Source organism: Apus apus, chromosome 15 (assembly GCF_020740795.1).
Source record: "Apus apus isolate bApuApu2 chromosome 15, bApuApu2.pri.cur, whole genome shotgun sequence".
In the NCBI taxonomy this organism is placed as follows: Eukaryota; Metazoa; Chordata; class Aves; order Apodiformes; family Apodidae; genus Apus; species Apus apus.
Window position 1 is genome coordinate 12367294 of NC_067296.1, and position 26414 is coordinate 12393707.

At 48.1% G+C, this 26414-nt stretch overlaps 1 protein-coding gene across 2 annotated transcripts in view; it reads right to left on the bottom strand.

Annotated features, from left to right (window-relative positions):
• Window positions 1-26414, bottom strand: part of LAMA5 (laminin subunit alpha 5) — an 88893-nt gene that overhangs the window by 56680 nt on the left and 5799 nt on the right. For both annotated transcript variants that reach the window (XM_051633106.1, XM_051633105.1), the window contains exon 2: window positions 25783-25935. In XM_051633106.1, the coding sequence (XP_051489066.1) occupies window positions 25783-25935 (153 nt within the window). The remainder of the gene's footprint in view (window positions 1-25782; window positions 25936-26414) is intronic.

The window sequence follows — 26414 nt, forward strand, 5'->3', positions numbered from 1 at the left end:
CCCTGAGCCTGCAGCAGCTCCAGGAGGTGACAGCAGCCCCGGACACATGCCACAGAGCCAGAGCCCCATGCAGACGCAAGCCCAAGGGGAGAGGGCAGAGCTGCAGCTACTCAAACCTTGCTGCAGGGCTGGGTAGGGGGCGAGCACTGAGACTCAGGGAAAACCAATCTGTTTTCAAATTTTTCTCTCAAAACTCAAGGGCTTTGTTGAGAGAGATCGAAGAAAACACTCCAGTGTGAAACCTGCTCAGTGTCATAACAGCAGCAGCAACCCAGTGTCTTACAATGTTATTTTCTAAACAGGCCTGTTCCCTTTCTAAGCTGCTTGGCCTAGGTGAACAGCTGATAGAGCATTTTCTACAAAGGATTTTGTTTTCTTTACACTCCACTTCTGTGGAGGATTTGGCTCATTCACTAATTTCACACACAGCACTGCTTTTTCTTCACAGCATCCTCCTGTGCGAGCTGTTCCTCCCCAGTCAGTGCCACACGCTTCCTGCCAAAAATCCTTGGGAGGCAGATCTGCAGCACTTGGCACAAGGCAGGGCAGAGTGGTGCCATCACTTATGGCTTCACAAGCCTGCCCAGTGCTGAACTGATAATTTAGATAGTCAGGTTTTAGAAATGACCACCAACAGGATAGCAGCAAGATCCTGATACACAGCAGGTTCAGCCAGCAAGCACTAAGGAGAGAAACACAGAGGAGCCTGGGCAGGACACAGCATTTGGGGACCATCCCATTAAATCTGTGCCTGCCTGGAGCTGCCAACACCAAGTGCCACACAGCTACACGTGCAGTGTTCAGGGGTTGCTGACACACCAACCTGTACATGCCCAAACACAAGCTTTGTTTAAACCCCACCAAAGGGGGTTCCTCCTGAATTCAGAATCAGCTGTGTTCACCCAACAGCTACCCAGGTGCCATCTACTGGAGCCAGATGTGCCCAGAGTGGGTGTAGGCACTGGGATGTGTCACAACAGAGCAATACGCAGTCAGAATGAAAGGGAATGGCTGGAATTCCTCTGGATGAGGCTTCAGTCACTTACAGATAAGGACCTCACCCACACTAGGCTTTCACTGTGCATTAGGAGATACCCTGCACTTGGCCAAGACGGCCTTTGCACTTTCTAGGTTGCTGGGAGAAATGTAGAGTAACCCCTTAGAGGCAAGACTCAACAATTTGTCTTTTGGCCCAAACTTGAACTAGTACACCCTCAGGGAAGGGCTAAGCAGGCTCTCCTGCCACCACAATGCAGACAGAGTGGGGCACCTCGTACAGGGTGACAAGTGCTGACCCAGAGGGCTAGCCCAGGAGCAGGCTGAGGCCACAGAACATGGAGAGGAGCAGGTGCCCCAACCATGGGGACTACAACCCTGCGCAGATGCTTTAATCCTCTTGCAAGCAGCAGCAAAAGCCTAGCACAGTGTTGGCTGAAAAGATGCCCTTAAAACTTCCTAATGCTTCAGAAATAAGACATGGTAACTACATTCAGGATTTCAGATTAATAATAATACCACATTGTTCCTGGGGCTGATTCTCAAAGGCCCTTGGTCTATTGCCTTAATTCCTTTTCTTTGAACTAACAGGAGTTTGTGACTAATTTTAACAAAACGAAAACGATACCAGCAAGAACTCTAATAATCCCAAAACATACAGGAAAAAAAAAGTGCTTTTCTATAAATAGAAAAATCGGGGAGTTCCTGCTTGCTAATACTCACCAATGTGCTTGCAGCCTAAATCTGCAATTGCTAAGGAAATGCATGACTTGAGGGCTGTAATCTGACAGCAGTTATTTGAGACAGCCAGAAGCTGCAGTCTCATCAGGGAGCTGTCAGTTCACACAGAGGGAGAGGATTTTTTTTGTAACTAACAGGGAAGAACTGACTCAGTTTTTAACGCTAGCTAGACTTCAAGAGGTTAATGGGAAAAAAAAAGAAAAGTCTCCCTGGAGTATGGCACTTTATCGTGACAAATTTCAGACAACAAGCACATCTCTGGCCTGGAAGGACATAGCCAGTCCCCCTGCCTAGGATGAAGGGCTTCATGCCTCCCAGTGAGCTCCAGCATGGGACTACTCTGCAAATAAGCCTTTTAAATCCTCTGCGTTCTGCATCTGAGTCATTCTCCAATGCTCCTGTTTACATGGACAGCCCCCCTCAAGAGTGGCTCACCTCAATGCTGCCTTCGCTCAACTTTCAAGAAAAACCTGTCCCTCTTCTTCTCCAGAGAATGACCATCTCTACACAGCTGTTAGGACAGCCCAGCCCGGGCCCTACCTACTGCCAAATTGTCCCAGCAGCTGTAGATGAAATCTGTAAATCCTCCCTGGGGGCATCCACTCCTGGGACAGAGAGAGAATGGGCTTGAAGTGAAGAGCTATAATACTTCTGGTAACAATGGTCCTGCCTGGTATCTCCTGTTTATCAAAATGCAATCCAACAGGGTAGAAACTATGACCTTCAACACAAAGAAAGAATCCCATTAAAAGACCATGTCAATCCCTCTACCAGCCAAGGACAATATTGCCACAAGAGGATTTCACCAAGAGTTTGCCAGTCAGAGCTCAGCTCTGCTTCCAGTCTCTCTCATTTCCTCCTCTATAATTTAACAGCTCTCGGTTAATTTGGTTAGCTGTTCACCCAGCTGGATGTGTGCTGAGACGCAGAGAATACACTGTCCACAGTCACGGATTGCTTGTTTTTAAAACATATAGAAGGAATCCGTGACTTTGGCAGTAACGGTGATGAAAGCAAGTCATTAAAACATGGCACATTCCAGACCCAGAGGGATGGGCACAGCTGTGGGAAAGCACAGGTCCACGGTCCAGCACAGCAGAGCTCAAAGCCTCTGGTGTACTTGGGTCCTTCAAGTTCTTCTCTGAGAACCTCCCTGGGAGGAGGCTGGGGAGAGCAGAGGGGCTCTTCTGCACAGCTCCCCACCACCAGCTCGGGCAGGCAAAACGCAGCCTGCAAGATGCAAAGTGCTTGTGTCCTTATAAACAAAAGTCAAGGCCAACTCTCAATGGATTTGTGAGTAGAGCTACCTCCCCCAAGCTGAAGCTCCCACACAACGAAGCAGGAATTTCAGCATGCACTGGGCCAAAATTCCTCAACTTCCTCCAAAGAGCAAATAACTCCTTGCAAAGAAATCTGGTCTGACCTTTTATACCACTTCATTCTTTTGCTCTGCAACGAAGGAGGAGCAGCAGCACAACACAGCCATCCAGTTCTGCAGTTTCTGTACAGAAACGGAGTGGACCACTGAAGATCAGCTTGGGAGGGCTGAAGTAAATGGCTGTGTGGCACAGCAGGGGGGACCTACATTGTACTGCTGTAAGCTGTACTGTCTAAGCTCAGCAGACACTGTTTGTGGTCAAGTTACAACCCAATAAAGACAGGGTGCCTACCCGAGGCAGAAGCCTGAAGATTTTTCAAGCCAAGAAACTGGCACATTCAGAAAGAAGAGCCTGCCTGGTTCTCAGTTTGGGTCGAAACTGAGCAGAAAGGTAGATAGCCCAAGCTCCTATGAGATGTAATGCTCAACAATTTTCAAAACCATCCTTTAAGAAAGGACTTTACTTTGAAAGTGTCTTGAACCCACTGGAGTTGGCATGACCCTGCAAACCGTCGCTGTAGCAAATTGTATCTCCCTGTCATCATCATTCTGCCTCCAACACCTCCTGAACACAGGCACTCCACAAAAGAAACCTGCAATGCAGGCAGGAGACCTCTCTCCATTGGGGCAACAAATCCCTCATGACATAATGCCGACTTCCCAAAAGGCTGGGGTGGGAGGATGGAAAACCAAGACAAAATGCCCAGTGATTACTTTCTGCTCTTTGTAGAGGTGTCAGACATCACAAGATGGATTAATGGAACAAGAATGCAGGGGAGTAATAGTTGAGGAGGGTACATGAGAAACCTTGTGATTTAGGCCAAGTGTAAGAGCAAAATCCTTTAAATGGACTAAGATTACAATAAATAAATAAATTACTGATGTAATATACATGATGTCATACAGGTCTAAATATAAAGAACTTGTATATAAAAGGAGGTACAACTTCTGCTAGAAGCTGTTTCAGGCACATCAGAAACCAAGCTGGCTATGTAGAGCAGTTGGTGAGAAAAACAAGCATCCTGACTGGCAAGAAGTTAAAATTTCCTTGAACTTTCCAGCCTGCCAGTTCACCCATTTCTCTGAAGTGTGTTATCTCTGCTTGTGGGGTTTGCTGCAGCCTTTTATTGTCATCTTATCTCCAGCCTCTTCCTGCTCCAGCTTCAAAAAGAACATGTAACATCACCAAACAATATGAATGAGCTAAAAAAAAAAAGTATACACACACACACACCAGTCCAAACTCTTTGGCAACCCGGCTATCCAGCACACAACCAAAGGTAGGATGGGGTTTTGCATGCAGAGTTGAGGAGAAGCAACCTCTCCTGGTTGATTAGGATGGGATAACTACAAAATTCCCCCAGTGCCTTAAACATATATTGGTGAAGTGGTGGTCAAACCAGACAGACTTATCTGCAGTCCACCACTAATCTCAACCTGGGCAGCATCCACTGGGTTCATGGGAGGAATAGAAAAGGCAAACACATTCTCTGCTGTGCATGTGCCAAGACCATAAAATATGGTCTGTTATCGGGTATGATGGACTAAATAAGCAGCCTACCTGCAATTCAGGTTGTAGTCCTTCTAGGACAACCACCATGTAGCAGTTGATTCCTGCAGTTGTATTTGTGAGTGTGCACTACTGAAAAGTGTCTCTGAGGAGTTGAAGAAAATTACCTCCTCTGTCTGGCTGAGGAGGCCATGTCCTACAGAAGACCTTTTCTATGGATAACATGTATCTGTGACTACTGGCAGAAATGTTCATGCCTGTCAGACCAGCAAGACAGATCCCAGGCAGCCCTCTCATCCCAGGCAGCCCTCTCCCTTGATAGCACAGCAGAATGCACACATCTGCAGAGGCACAGACCCACAGCAGCAGCCAGGCACCAAGAGATGCCTCAAAAGGCACCTGAGTTGCCACCTTAGCCATGCACAGGACAAAAAGCTCTGCAGCTTTTCTCTACTAGTTAAAATAAAACAAATAAAGTCCAAAGCCCCAAACTCCCTGTTCCCAGCACCTCCCACATAGGCCGGGGCACATTATCCATGGCCACAGCCAGAGCCCAGGCTGCCACTGTGGGATTTTTCACAAGCCTGTATCTGCCCAGGAAGAGCACGGTTATGACACCAGCAGCTCCGTTCCAGACAAATGTAATCTCCCGAGATAAGGCTTGTCTGTGGTCACAGGAAATCAGCTGCTTTGTCTCAAACCAGACCTCTGTGGTGAGCACCTTTTTGCCCATGCTTGCCTCTCCTTCTCTCAGCTGCTCAGCCCGTGGGCCAGCTCCAGGGCTCATGGGGCAGCAGAGCCTAAGAATCAGTCCCTGTGCTGGGCTCCCCACCAGCACAGCCGGCGGCAGCGGGAGCTGCGGGTGCCCCTGGAACAGCCCTCCCTGGGACACACTGAACTAGAGCCTTTAGACATGCTTTGCCTTTCCAAAAGAGGCCACTGCCCCCCATCACTGTCTGCTCACTGCAGGAGCAAAATCAGGAGCACTATCCATCAAAGCCTGATGCTAATGAAGACCAGTAACCAAACAGCAAGCCCACAACTGCCTCATCAGGGCTTTCCAAAACCTAAATGAGCTGCAGGGTGTTCACCTACTCTGGCGACACTGCAAGGCTCTTGTAAAGCAGCTTCGAGGTCATGCAGGCTATTCAAGTTTTGAGTTATTTTTAGGGCTTCAAATTATGTAGGGATATCCGGGAAGACTTCACAGATCTAGCTGAATTCCCACAGAGTTCAAGAGCAAATTGCTCACAAACTCATTTTATCCTCAAGGGTTCTTTCTTAATGTTTGGCTTATGCCCTCCTGCTTCTAGTGGTATTTTAATTCTCTTAACAAATCTTTTAAAATAATGCTTAATAAGGAAAATTATGCTGCAGTCTTTGTGGGCAACACAAATATTTTAAAGCATTTCCCACATTGGGAATGAAGATCAAGAACATCTGAAAAAAGTCCATTCACATTCTGCCTTTCCCGTTAGTTTTGGGCTGTTATCACAGAAAACAGGGGACCAACAAAAAGGATGGAGGCATCTTTAAAGGTATGTAGGCCGGAGAGAACATAACAGGTAATTTAAATAGCATTTCAGCCTTTGCAGAAATGGCAGTTACAGCACACGCACTGGGTAACTGTGCCTCAGTCCACAGGCAACATTCATGTCCATTCCTTTGTGGGTATCTGTTGTGCCTCTTTATGTCCCCAAAAAACACATGGGCTGCATGAGAGCCATCTGCCCCAGCTGCAGAACTGGGATTGCACAGAAGAGCCAGGAGAAAACTCAAGTCTGTGGCTCAACCACCTTCCTGCCTGCTGGGCTACTCCTTCCTTTCCTAAGAAATAGTGCAGTCCCATTTTCCAGTTCTGCTCTCTTTCAATCATCTCATGACCTCATGGGGGCTTATGCTGGCTCATACTCCTATGAATTTCAATTAGCCATAGCATTTTTTTTTTTTCCTCTCACACAACAAATTACCATCTACAGCATCAGCCATTGCTGTTCTGCTCCATAGACATACCCTGAGTGCAACACCACTTTCATGAACTGATTTAGATCATGGGTTGCTGTTAACCATGGATGACAGCCCTCTCTCTCCATCAGTCTATCTTTCCAAGAAGATCCCCTCAGATCTAGATGCTGCCATTGCAGTCCTTGGCATCATCACCTCTGTGGGAGCCCCAGCAGGATTGCAGCACCTACAGATGAAAACTCTTGCAGATGCTGGAATTTATCTCCCCTAACTCCATCCACCTTCTTGACCAAAGAGAGAAACTATGTGCCACTAAATTACTTAAGATTAGCTGGAATAAGTGCAAGGCCTGGCCAAGATGACTCAAAGCATGCAAGCTGGAGCATCCTTTCTATGAGCAAAGCCAACACTGGCAGAAGAGGGAATGCTCCACAAAGCTGGATTTCACCCCTCCTCCTCTTAATCCAAAATAGCCCCATTGCTAGCTCATCAGGCTCACTCCAGAACTCAACTGTTCTGGGGTCAGACAAGGAGAAAGGAGTCTTAGGCTGGAGATGTGCTGGGAAGCAGCAGCATGCTTGTTGAAAGCAGTAGAGCTGGAAGGCTAATGCAAAGGGGCTGACAAGCATCGCTAATTATTTCTGCCTTTACTTTTTTTTTTCTCTTTTTTGTTTTTTAATTAATGCAAAGCTGCCTGACAGCAGAACCAGACACCTGGTTATTGAATCTATACCCAAATAAAGTGACTGTGTAAAGCCTGGGGACAGCTGATGCATGAAGGCAAGATCACAGTGACTCCCAGTGCTGTTGATCACGCTGGCACTTGCTCCCCAGGGCAGCGGCTGGGCCTGCTGCACGTGCTGTGCAGAAAACAAATGACACCAACTCACTTGTCTACAGCATATTATGCTTTGAAATATTTATTGCCACCCCAATCGGAAGAAAGAAACATTTCTCTCTTGGACATAATGAATAACACATTTCCAGTACTTAACAGCTGGAAGTTGGAAAGGTAGCCAAAGAAAATCCCTCATTATTTTTATTTTTTTTTCCTTTAAAGTAAGCATCTGGAAAACTGGTTTTCTGGGGAACTCTCCCAAATCAATCTGGGGAAAGAGTCTATTAAACTTGGTCACAATTCACAGGCAGGAGATGATAAGATCATATAATGAGAGCTATATCAATGACAAGTTTTCTGTCTGCCCCTGGCAGCTTGACTCCAGCAGGATGAAAAGAAGCTGCTTTTATTTAATGAAAGGCAGCAACTCCCCCAGGCAGAGATTTTCAGTACGGTTTTTCAGTATGGTTATCAGCCACTGAAATATCAGGGAATTATTTAATCTCCACATCTCTTCAGCTGATACATTCTGGGCAATGCGATCATGTTCCTGCCCCCCTGGGATGGCAAGCAAGCCCTCCCTCCCCCCCCCAGCTTCGAGCTGTCCCTGGCACCAGCTCCTCCAGCCCAGGTCAGCATGGAGACAGCAGAGAGAAAGACAACAGGTACACGTGCTTGCAAACAAAATACCGCCTTGTCCAGGCCAGACTTTCACACTAACCCTTCCAAATGACCAGGGAACCCCTAGTCCTTTCCTCCTGCTGTTACACCATCACTGTCTGGAGCTAGCCATTGATTAAAAGTCATGGAGTAACAAGAGGGAGCAGGGCTACACGTTACTTGCTGACACCGATCTGTGCCCTTCATCATGCCTGAAAAGCAAAAATGTAAAGCAGTACCAGGCTGAACAAACCTTCCTCTGCCCCAGGCACCTCTGCCAAGGGGGCTACAGCAGGTCCTGCTGGATGAGCACTCCCCAGGATCACACTCCTTGCCCCCGCACCCCCAGGAAAGCCCTGCTGTCAGACACACCAGTTGCTATTCCCAGAAGCATGAGCAGCCAACAAGAACAGAAATGCTCTGCTTCAGATGGGATGCCTGGGAAAAATGTTTCTCCTCTAAATTTCATGACAGGTTGGAATTCTTTTGGAGGAAGGACTAACGTGGGGTTGTTTTTAAGTACGCGCTGTGTTATTGTAACTAATAACAGGAAATTAATGCCTTGCTATGTGGTGGGACAGAAGGCAGTCCCTCTGGGACAGGCTGCTGACTGTCCCCACCATGGCCATATCCTGCTGTCACTGCTGGTTGTGCAGCAGAGGGCTGCTGAAAGCACCAGACACTCCTCAACAGACCAACAGCAGATACAAGGGAAGAGAGAAGGCACAATCCAGAGCCAAAGCCATACACCTCATCTGACATGCTCTTTCTGCCATAGCTGTGAGGCAACTGAAGCCTAAAGACTTAGTCTGGTTTTACTGCATCTTCCCTGGACACCAAAGGCACTTCCAAAATGAAGTGTGCCACCTTCCCTGCTTTGGGGACAGGAAAAGAGAGCCCCCCCTCCCTCCCTGGCTGCCGTGTACCAGCCATGGGGAGAAAACATGCTTCTGCCAAATGCAAGACATTTCTTTTTGAGAAAAAGAGTCAGCTCATGCTGTTTTCCAGCATTCAGTTATCTATCTCAGCAGGCAATCAGGCTTTGCCAGAACAAACAGGACATCAAATAAACAATGCATTAAGACGACGTACGCTGCGGACACGTGCGGTCACTCTGGTCTTGAGCCCCAGCGGCTCCCGTGGCTCAGACATCTGCAGCTGCTTTGCTTTGCTCACCACAGAGCCCTGCTTTTCCCTAACCTGCCCCAGGCCTGCTCTGGAGGTACTTTGCTGCAGAAAGCAGGACTTGCTGCTGACAGACAAGCCCAGCTCAAGTGCTACAGCCTCACCTGAGGACTGATGCTTTCAGCACACCTCCAGCTATCCTGGTTGGAAAGGTATCAGCACACAAAGAGTTACTCCTGGAAGTGCCTGGAGCCACACAGCACTAATCCACCTGCTCCCATTTTTAACACTGACTTTCTGTCCTATGAGGCATGCACAGGGCCCAGCAGCCAGGGACTGGAGGAAGAGAAGCAGCCCAAGACTTCTCAAGCCCATCAGTGTGTTTCAGGTCACGCTTCTGACCTAGTTTCAAATCCTGATGGTTTGTGTTGGCAGAGGATGGGGTGCTGTGCCACCAGCCCAGCACCTGTCACCCCCTCTCCCTGTCAGCAACCCAATCCGGGACAGCCATGGATGTGCTCACATCCTGTCCCAGCCCTGGGGACACTGAGGCACGCAGGGCAGGAACACCACAGCAGGTCTCACTGCTGACGTGAGACATGGCAATTGGGACATGGGGAAAACAAACCCCAAAGGCTTTCCCACACCAATACCAGCATCCCAGCCTGCACAGCAGCCATCTCACATCTCCTCCTTCCACCTGGTGTATGGATATGCTAACTGATCTGTCCCACAGTGCAGAAATCCAAGCCCCATCCCTGCTCCCTGCTCAGAAAATAGCATCACTGGGTGGGCTTACTGCCCTTCAATACAAGAAAGAAGGGCAGTGCTTCAAGCACTAGCTGTGGCTACAGTGTAAGAAACAGGATTACAAACACAGCACAACCCAGGCACATGGCATATATCCTTACTGGGAGCACAGCACCACAGGCACGGGCAGCTCACTTCCACCAGGCTCCAGGATTTGCTCTGCCCTTTGGACAGGGACATGGGCAGCACACCAGGAGCAGTGTGCTACCTCACACTGCTGCCCATCACCACCTGCATCAGTACTGCTCCACTGAGCCACGGGCAAGAACAAATGACATGAGGCTACTATTTCAGAAGCAGCAGTAGCCTTGTTGTAGCATGTCATGCTATGGGATTAACTAGAAGCTTTTAATGACCTGGTGTGAATATCCCCAAACACATTTAGGGCAGCTGCAGAGAACAGCCATTTAGCTTATCTCCTTTGCTGCACACTCGCAGTTCTTCTAGAGGCAGGGAACTTGCATGCACAATTTGGCACTGAAAGCAGCACTGTGTATATAACAGTGATATAAACACTGTGGGGTCAATAATTAGTGGCTGTAAGAAAGCAGTGGTATCCCTCAGCAGGATGCATGCTAACCTGAGAGGGTTTGGCTCACAAGCCATCAGACAGCTGTACTTCACAATCTAAGGGAAACCACCATACTGTATGGCTCTGCTCCCAGGGGGAGATTTATAAATATTTTCCAGGATAAATATTTGTAAATAGTGTCTTTCAACTTGTCTGACACCAGATTCTTGATCTCCTGTTTTCAAAAGGGAGTCATCATCTTCAAAGAAGGGGAGGCAAAGCCATTCATGCAAACAGGGTAGCTACAAGCAGTCTGCACTGTTCAGCACCCATCTCCAGAGCTGTTGTGGTGGGTGTTTATGCTAGATGGTGTGTCCACCAGGCACAGCCAAAGCCTCCCCTGCAATGCCTCCCAGCACCGTTCCCAGGCACAGGGTACATAGCTCTGACAGCCTCCAGAAATCAGATCTGCCTGGGGAAACACGATCCCCTCCATGCTTCTGCTGCTGAGGGACAGGGGTCACATTCTGCTGAGATCACAGCAAAGCAGACTGGCATCTGACTCTGAGCCTCACGGTTCATGAAATCAATATACGGGCCATGGTAGTAATTTCACCTCCTTTGCTCTTTGAAGAGTTCCTTCCCTTCCCCCTCTGCTGGCTATGAAACTAGACTCTGGGTGGTCCCTTCCAAGACTGTAAATTGGCTTGTTGAAAGCCTTAGCAAAAGAAAGGTCAGATGCCTTAAAAACTGAACAAAGCCTATACTGCTGTGCCACTATTGGCACATTATTCAAAGGATATACATGTGCACGCAGCTGCTTGCTCAACAGGCATCATACCTCATCCAGACACACCCATGTTGCACAGGCTTCCCCCAAAACAGCACGTGCAGATGCAGCTCTTAGAGCTATGCCCCAAACCTTCAGCTCTGCCTCCAGAATGGGGAAAAGCTGGTGTCAGCTGTGAAGTTACTGCCATTCACTATGGATGGGAAAATTCCTACAGCAAACAGACCTGTTGGGAAGCAGAGCTCAGACCCTGTGCTCCCCAACTCCAGGGGTCAACAAGCAACGAAGATGTCCTTGCACGGACGAGCCGTAAACCCCACAGTCTTTTCTGCAGGCTCAACCACAAGAGGGCAACAGCACATACCCACAGACACCTGCACACGCACGTACACACATAAGGTTGATCCAGAACCTGGGGACTGCCAGGAGGTGACTGCGTGCTCTGAAGCCACCACAGAATGCTTAGTGTAGGAAAGGGAAAGAATATATGGAAGTAACTGCACTACTTCTCAACAGAAACAGTAATTTCATGAGGTGGACAGGAGGTCAACAACACTGTCCTTGTAGACAATGTTACCTGTGACCAAAAGGCACAGCAAAGTGTGTGGGGCTGCCCAGCTTTAGCCAATGATGGCAAGGACAGTTAGACCCCTGTCCCAGCCGTCAGAACACCAGCCTGCAAGACTGCAGATGCTTACTGGGCCCACAGTCTGTCTGGTATTACTGAAAGCACTTCCAGGACTTCACAGTACCTTTATTCTGATGGCTGGAAAGAAGGACAAGGCAGAGATGGGGATAGACAGCAGAGACAAGATCATATGGACACTCTACTGCAACCTCCAAGCCAGTTTTCAGCCCCTTTCCATGAGCTGATGTCACATGAGAAACTGCAACGTGTGCTACACCAACATGCTGCAAATCCTACTGCCTCAGACCCTAAAAAAACAATAAATAAAAATAATTGCCTTGCAGAAACCCCAACCGCCCAGCAATTTGAAAGTCCCCAAGTGTCCTACAAGTGCTCCTCCTGCTCCCAGTCTTGCCTGTTGCTGTGAGCCATCCAGCATCACTCCAGGGCAAACACACATTTACAGCTTGCTCAGCCCCTTCTGCTTCCCTACTCCCACTACCCAGCCCTAGGAAGGAACAGAGATAAAGGGGAGTGCTACAGAAAACCCAAGGGCTTAAGAAAGCTGTGATTTAGTGGAGATAAAGGTCTGGGTGTGTAAGCACACACCAGTGAAAGAAAGACCACTGCTGAAAGGAGGAAGGGCATGTGCAATGGCATGCGGCCAGGGTGGGGACACAGCACAGGTATGTCACTTACTCGGGTGGTTAAAACCAAGTTTTAAAGCAATAGCTCCATTTGTCATTCTCATGGCGCCAGTGTCTGATCAAGTAAGTCCAACTGGCCTTCCATGGAAGAGACTCTGCCAATGTCTTGTCGATGTCAGGGCAGCCCAGTACGGTGCAGAGAGGGGCCCCACAGCTCAGTCAGTGCTCTGAAAGCAGAATTCTTCTGCTGGGCAGGCTACACCTGCCTTCACCAGGGTTTGGGTGAGCAGCATGTGGTGCAGAAGGCTGGATTTCCATCTGTGTTTGTCAGAGCAGGGTGTCCAGACTGCCCCCTGCTCCTGGTACAGGTGACACAGGGCTGACTCGCACTTCCCTTGTGCAGTCTGATCACCTCCAGGGAACAATCTCCAGTGCTTGTGCTCATGATGTGCATTTAAGCCACACTCTGGATCACAAACGTGGTGGCAGAGATTGGATGCTGGACTGGGGGAACGTGAGCCCCAGTATAAAGCAGAGGGTGTAGAGCAGCATCCTCCTCTGGCTCATGTTGACAGTATTATGAACCCAGACTCTCCAGAAGCACCCAGCTGCTGTCCTGGCAGGCACCCCTCTGCTAAGTCTCACCACCAAAATTGTTTGAGATAGCCTTCTTCAATGAGTCAAGCTAACCACAAAGTGGGCAGGAAGTAAGGAATTAATTGGATAGAAAAATCATGTTTCCAACCAACATGGGACTTACTATCATGAGAAGCAATCCCATCTCTGTACCAAGCTCAGAAAGACAGAGGGAGTGTGCTAGAAATGAAACAGCAACTGGGGCTCTGCAAAGCCCAGACCAGCTCCAGCCTCCTGCCCAGTAAATCTGAACCAAGCATTTTAGCTGCCAGCCCCAGGGATAACTGAGCACACAATTCCCCAGGCTCCTTATTAAGACATATTCATTTTTCACACTGTTAAGGGGAAAGCAAACAGCTTAGGCATTTCTGTTCCTACATTAGCCTCTCAAGCACATTAGCTGCGTATCTTATCAGCACAGCTTAGCAGCCTCTCTAAGCTGTTTCAAGACTTTGGCCTTCAAAAACCTGGAAAGGGGGGTGGAAAAACCCTCTATTCATACTTACCAAACCATAGCACATTTTCAAAGGACATTCCTACCATCCAGAGCAAACAAATGTTCCCAACTGTACATTTTATGTGTTGTTTAATTTACAGTAATACCAATCCAGGTTCACTCTGCAAGACAATTTAAACATTTTTAGGAGTTCCTGAACCAGTTTATAATTGAAATGGAGAAGCCAGACAAAAGAATACTTGTCTCTGCTTTAGAGAGTTTGCAGGATGGTGTACACGCAGAGTTTTACAAGCACAGCTACGTTAGCTGGGACCACAAGCTTTTAGGGACGGGCTTTCCAGAGCATGGCAGGAGCTGTACAAACCTGGGACCTGCTCCATGACCAGACATTCTAGGCCCTACAGTACTAAAAATAATAATGAAAAAAGTACGCTATAAGAGAGCTATAGTAAGACCTTTTTCAGTACTGACAAAGCCTTGCTGATTTGCTAAGTTTATTCAGGAAGTCCTTGGCCAAATCATAAACTGAAAAAAGCAATTAGTCCCCATCCATAGGATACAAATAGGATTTTGTGCTTCAGGCTTTACAGACTTAGAACAGCTCCTGCTCTTTTTGTGGCCAGCAGCAAATGAGATGCCTACAAAGTGGCCAGAGCTTTCGGTGGGCCTGGGGCAGCAATGTAACCATCAGAGCACTGGACATACTTGCTGGCATTCCTGGCCATGCCAAGGAATTAAAACCCAGACACTGCAGTTCACTACTTTTTTTTGCCACCATCTTTACAGCTCTGGATTTGTTACAAAAAGGCCTTTTGCAATCATGGCAGGGCTCAGGTGTCACCAAGAAAGTATCCACCTACAACTGAATGGTGCAGGGGCAACCATCTTCTTAACCACACAACTTAATTCTCCTAGAAAACCCAGAACTGCTGCAAGGTCAGCTCTCAGTTAAACTAAAAAAACCCACGACCAAACAAGAAAACAAATAACAACAACAAAACCCCCACCACCCCCAAGACTGATTTTATCCTTGACAAGTCACAATTTCTACAGTTGTGACACAGCAATTTCCCATCCAAGAGAACATTTCAAATCCAGCCTGTCTGTAGCTTCCCCAGGTCTTCTCTTTCCTTGCATTTATGGGATTAAAAAAAATAATAATAATAAAAAATGCCAATGTCATGCATTTCACTTCCAGACCTGCAGGAAATCCACTCCAAGTTGCATGCCAGCTTCAGCTCCAAGGGTTTCCTTGGGCTGTCCTTTCAGCAGCAAAGAGAACAAAGCAACCTTGGCAACTGGCCATGCTACAAGCAAATATTTCCCCCATTCCCTTGAATGGAGTGGATATCCTGTCGCAAACCTGCGCACATGGGAAGGGTGAGGAGGGGAAGGAAACGGAAGAGGATGAATTAGCTAAAAACTGGCACAAAGTGAAAGGTCTCAGCTTGCCACCAAAGCCACTGAAAGGCTTTTCATTTTAATGGCCAAATGCCAAAGATGAATGACTCACACAAACTTCAGAGGAGTTGCAAGCCCTCTGGCACCCAAGAGCAGTATACCTAAGTCCTTCCTCCACTGGATTTGGAAGAGGATATGGATGTTCCATCTCTGACACCTTATTTCTGTCAGCTTCTGAATGCAGCTCTAGGAGATGGCAAGTGCCATTTTCCTTCTACTCTCCATTCCCTGTATTTCTTACTTCCACCTTGTCCACTCCCAGGGCCAAGCAGTGGTTTTGGAAGGTCCCATTCCAGACCACCATCAAGCAGCATCTACAGGTCCCAAACATACAGAGAAGCCCCAGTTTGAACAAGAAGAGAGTCTCCCTTGCATCACACCTAAGTGAACCAAACCTCCAGATATTTCAGCAACATCACTTTCTGTAATTCTTCTGCATGGTTCCTGCCAGCCTTGACAACACTGGGTTTAAAGCTATAGCTGTTAGCAAATTTCAACAAAGCTAAACCCAACACGTGCAAGCAGGTTTATTCTTCTAAAACTCTGCGTTATAGCCATGCACTATTAGCATTTGTCAGCAGGTTTCCCCACCGTGACACTGCCATTCAGAGCTGGGTTAGCTGACCCCACAGCAGCACATACCAGGGCTGCAGCAGGATTAACATTCCCAATGCCACTGCTAACACCAGCACAGATCCACAGCTACCGTGTTTGCGTGGCAGTTCTTGCTGCTGTTCGAACATACAAGGCTCACAAGAACATGAGATTTGTACTCACGATCCCCCCCAAGAGTCCCCCTGCATTTACAGTCCCTTTTACAGAGACCTGAAGCAAGTGTACTCTAAGGCAGAAAGCAATGACTGGTAAAGAAAGAAAAAAACCAAAACTTCATCCTGGAGTTCAGCCAAGATCTTTGTGCCCACAAAGTTTTGTGTGTAGACTTTGCAAAAGCCTGGAAAAGGATTAAGGAGCAGCTTCAGCAAACAGCCAGGACAACAGTGAAGTCATGATGAAGCCAGTGATACAGATTTCTGTTTGCAGTCATGAGCCTGTGTTTACAGTTTGCAACTATGTGCAAATAGCAGAAGTCAGTCTTTTCCCCTTCCCAACAGGACTTGGCATCAACTGCATTTATCTAGATCCAAGAGATGCCTACAGCAACATGCCAACTGCTTTTTGGTCACAGGGCTTGCTCCAATCCACAGTGATGGGAACTTGTAAGCACCCAGAAATAGATCTCAGCTGAGTATGTGTGTGGGGCAGAGCTCTGTATCAAAGCAGGCAAAGAAAGAAACAGGAAGGAGCAACTGAAGAGAACGTGTGAAAAATCATGGCAACTCTCAGGGTTTGGCTGTTTGCTTGGCACTGCTTGGGTTATGCCAGCACTCACTGAAAAGACTCAGGACGCCAAGCAGAAGATGTAAAACTGTTGTCAGGCAGAGCACACCAACTAGGGCAGAGTTGCACACACAGGCCTTGCCAGTAAGTCTGCTCCATCAAAGCCACAGTATCAGCACACACAGGTACAATAGTGAAAGTCATCAAGGACAGGCAAATCTTCTAGGATAAAAGCAACTTCATCTAATGGAAACTGCTTTAACTTCCAGATGACCATGAACACAATGTGACACAGACAAGTGTATCCCTACCAAAGGAGCTCAGCTAATTTAACCCCGTTGGCAGAGTCACAGCTCCTCAAGGCAGATCTGGCTGGGGACAAGAGGTGTGACACTTCTGCCACATCCAGGAGACTCGTATCTCCCATGAATGCTTTGTTGTTTGACAGATAGAAGGACAATAAAGGCCAGCTATCATCCTAAAACTGTCCTCCAGGACTCATGACAGACAAGCCCTAGCAAGTCTTGTTGCAGTAACTGCAATTGCTGGACCCTGTTACCTGCTCATCCTCTCTACCAGAAGCTGTCACCTCCATGCAGGCCTGTCAGGGAGGAGCATGTCCCCACTCCTGCTGCTCTGTAGTCACCTGGCATCCTAGCAGTGGTACCACCATACTGGCAGGTAGTTGGCTACACACCCTTGCTGACATCAAGCAGGTGACATCCAGTCCATCTAGAGAACATAACGAACCATCTCAGAGGAGGATTGAGAAGGGAAATGGATGCTGAGTCCTTAAACTACACCAATAGCCCCACCTCTATTCTCACTGTCTCTGGGTGGCTGCTGTGCCAAAGCAGTGTTCAGTGTCCAGGCTGGGGTGCTGGGAGGAAACAGGCACCATTGCTTCCTGTGCTGCAAAAACAAGAGCTGGCACCATCCAGACCCACCTTCCATTAGCAGTGACCTCAAGTTAACAAAGGCGTTTTTTATAGTCATGCTTGGAAAAGCCTTCTATAGAGCACAATAACATCATTCCTCCCATCCTCGTCAGAGCCTCTGGTGACCACAGTAGCCCCAAATTACTGTTCCACCCTCGCCTTGTCCAGAATCATCCATGTGCCACTCTCAACGCCTTATCCTCCTCTCCTGACCTCCCAGTATGATGAATCCCTGTTCCAATATTTCCTCTCTAACCATCCCCACAGCATGGATGTAGAAGCAAAAACTCAGTTACCAGGTCTGTGGAGATAGGTCACATTTCCCTAATTAGCTGCCACTGATCTTGGAGTCCACCAGTAAGACATTTAGAAACACTCTTCTATCCCATCACATGAGGCATAAGCCTCTTACCTTGTGTCTTCCTACTGGCCTCCCCTTCACTTTCTATCAAATGGGAAGCAATGTAATGTTTATTGCACTCTTTGGCATCACACATATGGGGGAGGTCTGGAATTTGAAGAGCACTGGATCTAGAAAACAGGAAACTGCTGAGGATCAAGACTGGGCACAGCCCGGAGGCCCATGTTTATGACTATAATAAAAGGATAAGGCAGAGATGAAAGCAGAGCTGAGCCAGGCTTGGTAAAGCATCAAAAGAAAGGTGCAGGGGGCTAGAACAGGCTTGAATGAGCAGAGAAGCTGACTAGGCAGATGATCAGAAGTGTATTTAGCATCCTCCCTGCCAGCCTGGTGGACTGAGTCAAGACATTGCTGTGCAGGAGCTGGGGAGGGTGAGGGTGGCTCCTGGAAGGCTAGCTGAGGAAGCAGCAACAGCCCTCCTGGGGGGCCTCTCACCACCATCAAGAACTCAACTAACTGTGCAGCACCACAGGATGAGTGTGGAGCAGGACTGGCAGTGCACCCATGCTTACAACCCTCAGCTTCAGCAGCAGGCACTAGGGTGTGGTCAGGGCAGGGGTCCAGGCACAGCAGAGCCTGCCCGCACTGGGGAGAGGTGCTGTCACTTGCTGGGAGAAGATGACAAAGAAGGGCTGCACAGGACCAAGCCAAGAGCTCTCCTGGGGGCTTGACTCCCAAAATCTCTCTGTACCAAATGAGTTTGTGCTTCTCAGTCCAGTGCTGTGCAGGCTACAGCACACAGGATGATGGAGACAGATGCAGTATTCCTGTTTTGGAGTTAGGACGAGCTGAAGTTCAGAAAATGCTAACCCAGTTACTCAGATGCCAACATGCTCCACACCAGAGCCGTAAACCTCTCCAGTTCTGCTGGAACTGACGTTCACAAAACGTCAGCCTGAAGTAGGAAAACACAACTCCCGTGCTAACAAGAGGCCTGACCTGGAGGGTTCCAGTTTGTTTTAACTTGCCTGGTACAACCACAAATGAGCTGGACAAAGCTGACCCCTGGAGCACATGTATCTTCACACCTGACTCAAGGCACCCTCTTATTTACCAGCCCAGCCGAGCAGACAGTTTCCAGGAGAACAGCAAGAAATTACAAGGTTTGCCTTCCAGCTATTCATTGCAAACTAAAATCTCCCATATGCCAGCACCCAGCTCATGCTTGCCCTGAAGGCTTTGTCTTAATCTTTGAAGAATCCAAGGAGTTGAGCAGGAGCGGGCAGCCAGGCTGGGAGGGGGAGCTCCATGGCAAGACCACCATCAGCCTCCTTGTTTCTCATCATGCCAAAATTAAAAGTAAGCAACAATATCTAGGGAGAAATTACAGTGAAAATCTTGCACGCACTTTTTAGAGACAGAGTAATTATCCTTTCATCAGTTGTTACCTGGAGCTGTTCTGTGGGGGAGGCTTATTTTAACACCTGAATTCTCCAGAGCTGGTTCAGGTCTAGGCAGAGCAAGCACAGCCTCTTAGAAGATTAAGCTGTTGAAGCATAAGGGTCATTTATACAAGATGCAAAGGATGGACAGAAACACCCTCCTTGGAGGCCACAAAAGGTGCCACAATGCTGAGTGATCCACCCAGAGCCTCCAGCTCCGCTGGGAGCCTTCTCTTTGTGCTCACAGCCTGGCAGACATGAGCCATGGTAGGTATTTTGGGAATCAGATGTTACTAGTGAAATAGCATCTACTCATTGCAGCCCTAAAAATTGATTTGAAGCAGTACTGGTTCATGACATAAGTAAACATAACTTTTAATTAAAATTCATGTGTCATCCATAATTTACCTAAAGTGATATTCTGCACAGCTTTTTCATGCAGCCACCAGCAGTACTAAGAGGAAAGAAATCTCAGCTTTGGCTGTTCTGGATCCCAAATAAGTGAGCTTGGCATCTGACTTGGCAAGGCAGTTTGAAAAGGAGAGGATGGGTTTGCTCTTGCTGCCAGAGGAGACAGATTCCCACTTGATTAACAACCAGGCACTCCCTTCCCACTCACCTGAATGGCTCCTGCACCAGGAGGAGACAGGAATCCAGTGGGAGCTGGCAGAGGGCACAGAAATGTGGAGAAGGGCCAAGCAAAGGCAAAAATCTCCCCCTTATTAGCACCAAAAAAAAGAAAAAAAAGCTGCTGGTTGGGGTCAGGGCAACAGCAAATTTAAAGAAAACAGCACAGCCTGCACAAGCTAAGTTATTTCAAACAATAAAGGGGAAAATAGATTGGGAGAGCAGAGAAAATCCATCCAGCTGGGCTCCGCGCCAGCTCCTGGTGCTGCGCTCTGGCTCACACCTTTTTGTGCTTTCCCAGAGAAGCACTGCAGATGTGCACCCCACTTCCATTCCAAGGCCATGGTCAAGTACAGCAGCACCGAACAAACCCTATAATTAAAGGGGAGCCACAGGCTACATCAGCTCAGAGAACTAGGGTTCTGAAGCCTTCAAACAAATAAACAGAGATCCGGAACTACTTTGGAGAACGTTATAGCAATTGGAGAGGACTCTACACAGGAGAAGAGATGTTGAAAGCAAGAAGGATTTCTGCTCAGCTTGCTTAACATGCTTGATTTTTCATACTGCTTTTGGTCCAAGAGCCCAAGAACAATTTGGAGAAAGAATGTCTTTGTTAGGGATTTTACACCCCAGCCTTTTACTTAAGGTGCAAAAGCTCACAATAAATGCCACTAAGCCCTCCTACTCCTTTCTCACAGTGGTGCCCCAGCACAGAAAAGTCCAAGTAGTCCTTACAGTATATGAAGGAAAAAAAAGAAGAAAAAAAAAAAAGCCAAAAACTAAGTTAAAAAAACCACCTTAAATCTTCATCCTTTCTTGCAATGTGCCATGAAAAACATGTGCCAGGCAGATAAGGCAGCCTATGGTCCCAAGAGAAATGGAAGCTGTGCACTTTCCAGCAATGTGTTCTGAGGAAAATGATGGAGAAGAAATCCTGACCAGGGGGAAAGGAAAGGAAGACACTCATTCCAAGTCTCCCCCTGTGTATAGCAAGAATGAGCAGGGATGCCTCAGAGGAAAATGGAGGCAGCAGCTACATTAGCCAGAGGTAGCAAGAGCTCTCAAAGTAGCTGGTGAGAAGGTGCAAAAGGAAGAAGGTGAAATAAGGGAAAAATGTATCTAGTTTTCAGCTGAAAATTCCTCTTGGATGACCTCACCAAGCCTAGGGAAAGCAGCCATTAAGCCAACAGCTCCACTCAAGAACAACCATAAGCCTTCTTTTGGCATTTCATGAATTTACTTATCAAGAAGGATTTTTCAATTAATTAAGCCAAGGAATAAACATCAGATTCCTCTGTGTGCTGAAGGCTTTTGCTGGGGACAGGAGGTAAGCCTCAGCCCACTGGTTTGCAAGGCTTTCCTTCCCAGTCCTTTTCAAAGAAGGCTCCTGAAGATCTGAAAATCCACCACAGGGAAAATACTCAACTCCTTTTGAGATAAGTTTCACAGTGAAAGAACAGCAGCCTGTTGGCCAAGGGCTGAAGCATCTAGCATGTGCCATGCCAATGAACACTGTTACTTTGCAGCTAGAAGAGCCTGGCAAGCCATCAGTTCAACAAAGGTCAGAAAAAATGTTAACTTTGGCAGATCCCTTTGTAATTACTAGAAAATGCAAGAGGTACTTAAGACAGACAACCCAGTAAGGTCTCAATCTGCTCCCTTGCCCAGACACATCTTATGGTGACTACACAACACAACTTTCAGGCTGGCCCAGAGAGCTCAGCTCACAATCCTTTTCATTTCCTTTCTCTCTTCTCCAGTTACCAACAAATGAAGCATTTTTGGTTTCTTTTTTTTTTTTTTCCCCTCTTCCCCTCCCAATTTTAACCCTAAAGGGAGCTGCATTTTAAGCAGTAACAGCCTCCTCCAAAGGAGGAGCCTTCTCTTCTCTCCTTAGTGAACAGGTGAATGGAAGGAGGTGTTTTCTGGCAGTGAGGGGTGTGGAGGGCAGGCTGTGTGCCCTCTGTGCAGCAGTGCCACAAGGTTGGAGCACAGGCCCCAGGCACTGCCAAACCCTGCTCTGCCAGACCTAATTTACTCCTTAAGTAGAAGCTTTCACACATAAATCCCATTCTTGACTAAAATGAGAATGAAATACCTGTAGGGGTGTAAATCAAAGCTCCCTGCAAAGCTTCAGTCTGAAATTCTGTTGTTCTCCAGTGCCACTGGGGCCAGCAGGCTCTGGGGACAGGGAGGGGGGAGAGGGAGGATGCTATCCAGCCACCTTCTTACTGCAGTAATTAACCTCAAGCAAGCACTAGCATGAAGCTCCTGCTCTTGCATGACTGCAAACATTCCTCTCCACAGAGTTTATCATAAAGCACCAACTATCCATAAATATCTCTGGGAAGGGCTGGCCTGGGTTCACCTTCATGCAAGGAAGATGTCAGTCCCTGGCAGGAAGCCAGCTATTCATGTTTCTTTAAACCTCCTGATTTTTGTCAGCTCTGACTCAAGCGACCTTCTTGGGGGGGGTGGAAGAATCTTCCATCACACCCTTTCCTCCCCTCCACCCACTGCAGCACTTAATCACAGCAGGATCACAGGGGACAATTCCCATTGTGGCAGTGAGTCATGGTCTCCTGTCCCTCTGCTCCCTGCACAGCCCCAGTTTCCAGCTGGTCTGAAGGCTCCAGGCAGGAGAAGAAGGAGCTTAGAACTAGGCAGCAGTGGGAGAGGCTCAGTCACAACATGGGCCTTTGCCCTCCAAGCCAAGCAGAACATGACAAGTCCAGATTGTCCAGCAACACCACAACATACAAGGGTGTCCTCCCAGAGTATGGCACCCTCCACTTCTCCCACCCTGTGAAACTGAACTGTCCTTCATCACAGTGCCATGATACTGTATTTTGCAGCAAACCCCGTAAGGGGCCCTGCCCTTCATGCTAAACATACTAACGCTTAAAGCACAAGGTAATGATTTAAAGCAAGAAACATTCCTTCTTCATACTCCACTCCCCAGCAGCTCCTAAAATCCATTTAACTTCCCTCCTTGAAGCCGTTTGCCATATTTCTGGCTCCAAAACCTGTGTCTGACATGGAACCTTCAGCAACTTTTCCTCCTCTCCCATCTTTTCCCACCCTCATTCATTCTGAAAAGAAGAAATATCCCTCCCCAAGGAGGCAGGAACAGACATGGTACCAGCAGAAGCAATTCAAACCCAACCCCCCCAGCAGATAATGAGACACAATCTCTTCCCATGCTGTTGTGGGAGCTCTGATCTGCCTTGCTGATGAAGCCATTAAGATTAGGCCACTGCTGGCACTAAGATGACATGATGTGAGTGTTTAATATACTCACACCAGCTGGGTGGCCAGCCTGAGCTGTTCTTTAACTTATTTGTTGGCTGTGAATTATATTCCTCCTTCTCTCCTTCCCATAGGATTTTAACATCCCTGTGCAGAGGGCAAGCTCCCAGCCAGCAAAAGTAAAGACCAAGAGGCTGCTTAATTAACTGCCCCTCTCCATGTTGCCACAGCCTTGCCAAATGCTGGAGAAACCCAATTCTAGCTGGTAATTAAGCACTTATAGCTCAAAAAGGACAAAGACAGCAGGGAAGCACTGCAGTAAAAGGAGGGGGCTGACACCATCCCCTCCTGTGCTCCCACCAAAGCACCACGCCATCAGCACCGGCGCTCCAGACGCACACGATCCCCTAAAGGGAGAAAAGTTTTCAGTGGCCACCAGTCCCTGAAATTAAATCTTAATTGGTCCAAGAGCTCCCTAGAGGGTTACACGGAGCAAGGAGAGGTCTTGTTTGCCAGCCAAAAATAGCCCTGTTCTCAGACATGCCTTTGAGGGTGTTACCTGCGCTGTTTCACAGGTATCCAAGGAATTTGCAAAGCCTGGCTGCCAGGTACACTGGCCTGATCCTGCACTTGCCCTGCAGACCCTGTTGGGGCCTTTTTATCTTCCACCCTTTCAACCAGCCTCAACATCAAAAGGAGGAAATTAGTGATTCTGTAACATTTAATCCTGTTTCTATTGCCCAACCTACCTAAACAAAAGAGGGAAAAGCAACAAACTGACTCTCAACACAAGCATAAACAGGTTAGTAATTACATACAATAATGGTGTGTATAAAGAGGAAGCCATTGAAAACACACACAAGCTTTTGGTCCATACTCTTGTTCAGTCCAGCAGGGCAACTGCTTACTTTGCAAAGGTGGCGGGGAAGCAGAGGGATCTGTAATTCCAGAGAAACTTCCCACCACGGAAGGCAACTGCAAAACCAGCACCACATATGCAAGTTCCGCTACCAGCCTTGCAGAAATGCTGGTGCAGTCTCATCTGCCAGGATACCAAGAGCAAATACAGAGGCTCTGGAGAGGAAGGCGGGAGAGAGAAGGTAAATTTACACCCACTGAGTTTTAGCAATATTGCAGACCCCCGTAAGAATTCCAGGCTCTGGCTCCTGCCAGTACAGCTCTGAAGGCTGCAGATCCAGCATCTTGTAAGCACACAGAACGGCTGGCTTAGCTCTGGCCTGCAGCCAGAAAGTTGCCACAGAGAAGGACAAAGAGGAGGAGAAGTTCTCAAGGAAAGCTGGTCTTTAAAACTCCCTTTCCAGAGGAGCAGTAAGGAATCAGAAAGCTGTGTTGCAGGCAGGCCCTCGGTCAGAGCAGGGAGTGCAGGCGATCCACCCACCCAGCTGGGAAGTTTCTGAGACACAGCAGATGCCACCTCTGCTGGCTGAGGGCTCGGCACGCTGCGTGCGGCCCGGGAGGCTTTGCCCACACAGCCGCGATGCGATGCGTGCTGTGCCTCAGGCGCTAGGAACACTTTGTTGGTGCTGTGTATAGCACAGCTTTAGATAGCTGGCACTGTCTTGTGGGAGAAAACAAACGCGTGGAGGGTGTTTGAGAGGCTCCAAGGAAGTGCTATAGCAGGGGAGTGAGTGGATCAGAGAAGAGCCTGGGGACTAAAGTGCGTGCCTGAGGCTTCTGACAGAAGGGTGTCATCATCAACACATCCCAGGCATCTCTAGCTGTACACCTGGAGCCAGGTGCCTCACAAACAGTGATGACAAACAAGCCTTTAGTCCATCTGAGAGGGTGAAAAAGTCACCTGCTAGGTCACTGCACAGCTTCAGTGCCCAATGAGGCTTGGAATCACTGCAATCAGTGCAAACCCTCAAACAAGGGGGCAGTGCACTCAGCCTCATAAGGCTGCCCCAGCCATCCCTGCAGCCACGTGCAAGAGGTGAGCTGTCCACAGCTGCACAACTGCCCTGTCCCACAGCCTTCCAGCTAAGGAGGACCCAGCTTGGCCCTGTGGTGCTGAAGAGCTGGTAGCAGAGCCCAGGATGCCTTTTCCGCTGCTCTTCTCTAAGCTAAGGGAAGCCTGAGAGAATAACCCATTTCCAGAGGGATGGTTTTGCAGGTGAATGGGAGCAGCAGAGGAGGCAGGGGGCTGGCAGCCAGCACTATTACGATGTTAATTCCCTTTGACTTGCCAGCATTAGAGACCAAACATCAATTGCCACTCTCTGTCTTTTATAGGAAAATCTTCAGCACAGACTTTTTAGAGTCCAAATTGTACCAGTTAAAGTTTTACAGCACAACCTCAAAATCCTCAGGGGTGTATTTCTGTGTTCTGGGGTGAAGCCTTGCAGGCCATCCCCTTCAGGAGCCAGGCACCCTCTTTAGGGGAACAGCACCTGCATAATGCAAAAGGCTTCTGTGAGCAACTCAACTTCTAGGGAGGACCTAAATAATAGCAAATATCACAGACTGCAATGAATACTACAGACAGACAAGAGGTTTTCCCTTCCAGGTTTTAACCAGTCTTCTGCTTTGTCATTAAATGAGGCATTTTTGTCTTTCCCTTCAAGCAAGGACCACTGAAGGACTCAAGAAGCAGAGGGACAGGTCCTTGCCATCACAGTCTACAACTACAACAATAATCAAGAAGGGTTACCTGTCCAAGGTCCAAAGTGACGTTGACCTGGTTGAACTCCAGCCCCCGGGAGAGAGGTGGGCTCTGCCACCACCGCTCTGTCCCATCAATGGCATTTGTTATGGGGTGGGCCTTGTTGCTGTTTGCAGAGGAGCAGATGTCACAGTACTGGCCCTGTTGGAAAGTACAAAAAAAGACATTTAACTGTAGCCAGAAAGACACAGCACAAAGCAGACAGTTTTCACAGCAATTCAGAAAATAGAGGATGCAAACCTGATAATACAAATCAATATATACACTTTTTGTTTGCAATTTAGATCATGGATGCAACCCAACAACAACCACCCAGAGCAGAATTTGGGCTGCTCTAAGAAGCACCTGTTCTGTATTTCAGCTATGGCTGAGCGCTGGCAAAGGGACGCAGAGACAAAGAATTTGTTGCCAGATGCAAATGAGTAGGTAGAGGGGAGAAGCTGCACTGCCATAGAGAGCAGCAGCTCAAGCTCCAGGGCCACCAGCTCCTCTACTGAGGCTGCCACTCACAGCCCTGCTGACAGCCAGAGATCCTGACCCGGAGCATTCAGTCATTCCTATGGACTCAGACTGGCAGCTCTTCTGCCCAACTCCCTGCAATCTGTTTCTTGTCAACCTAT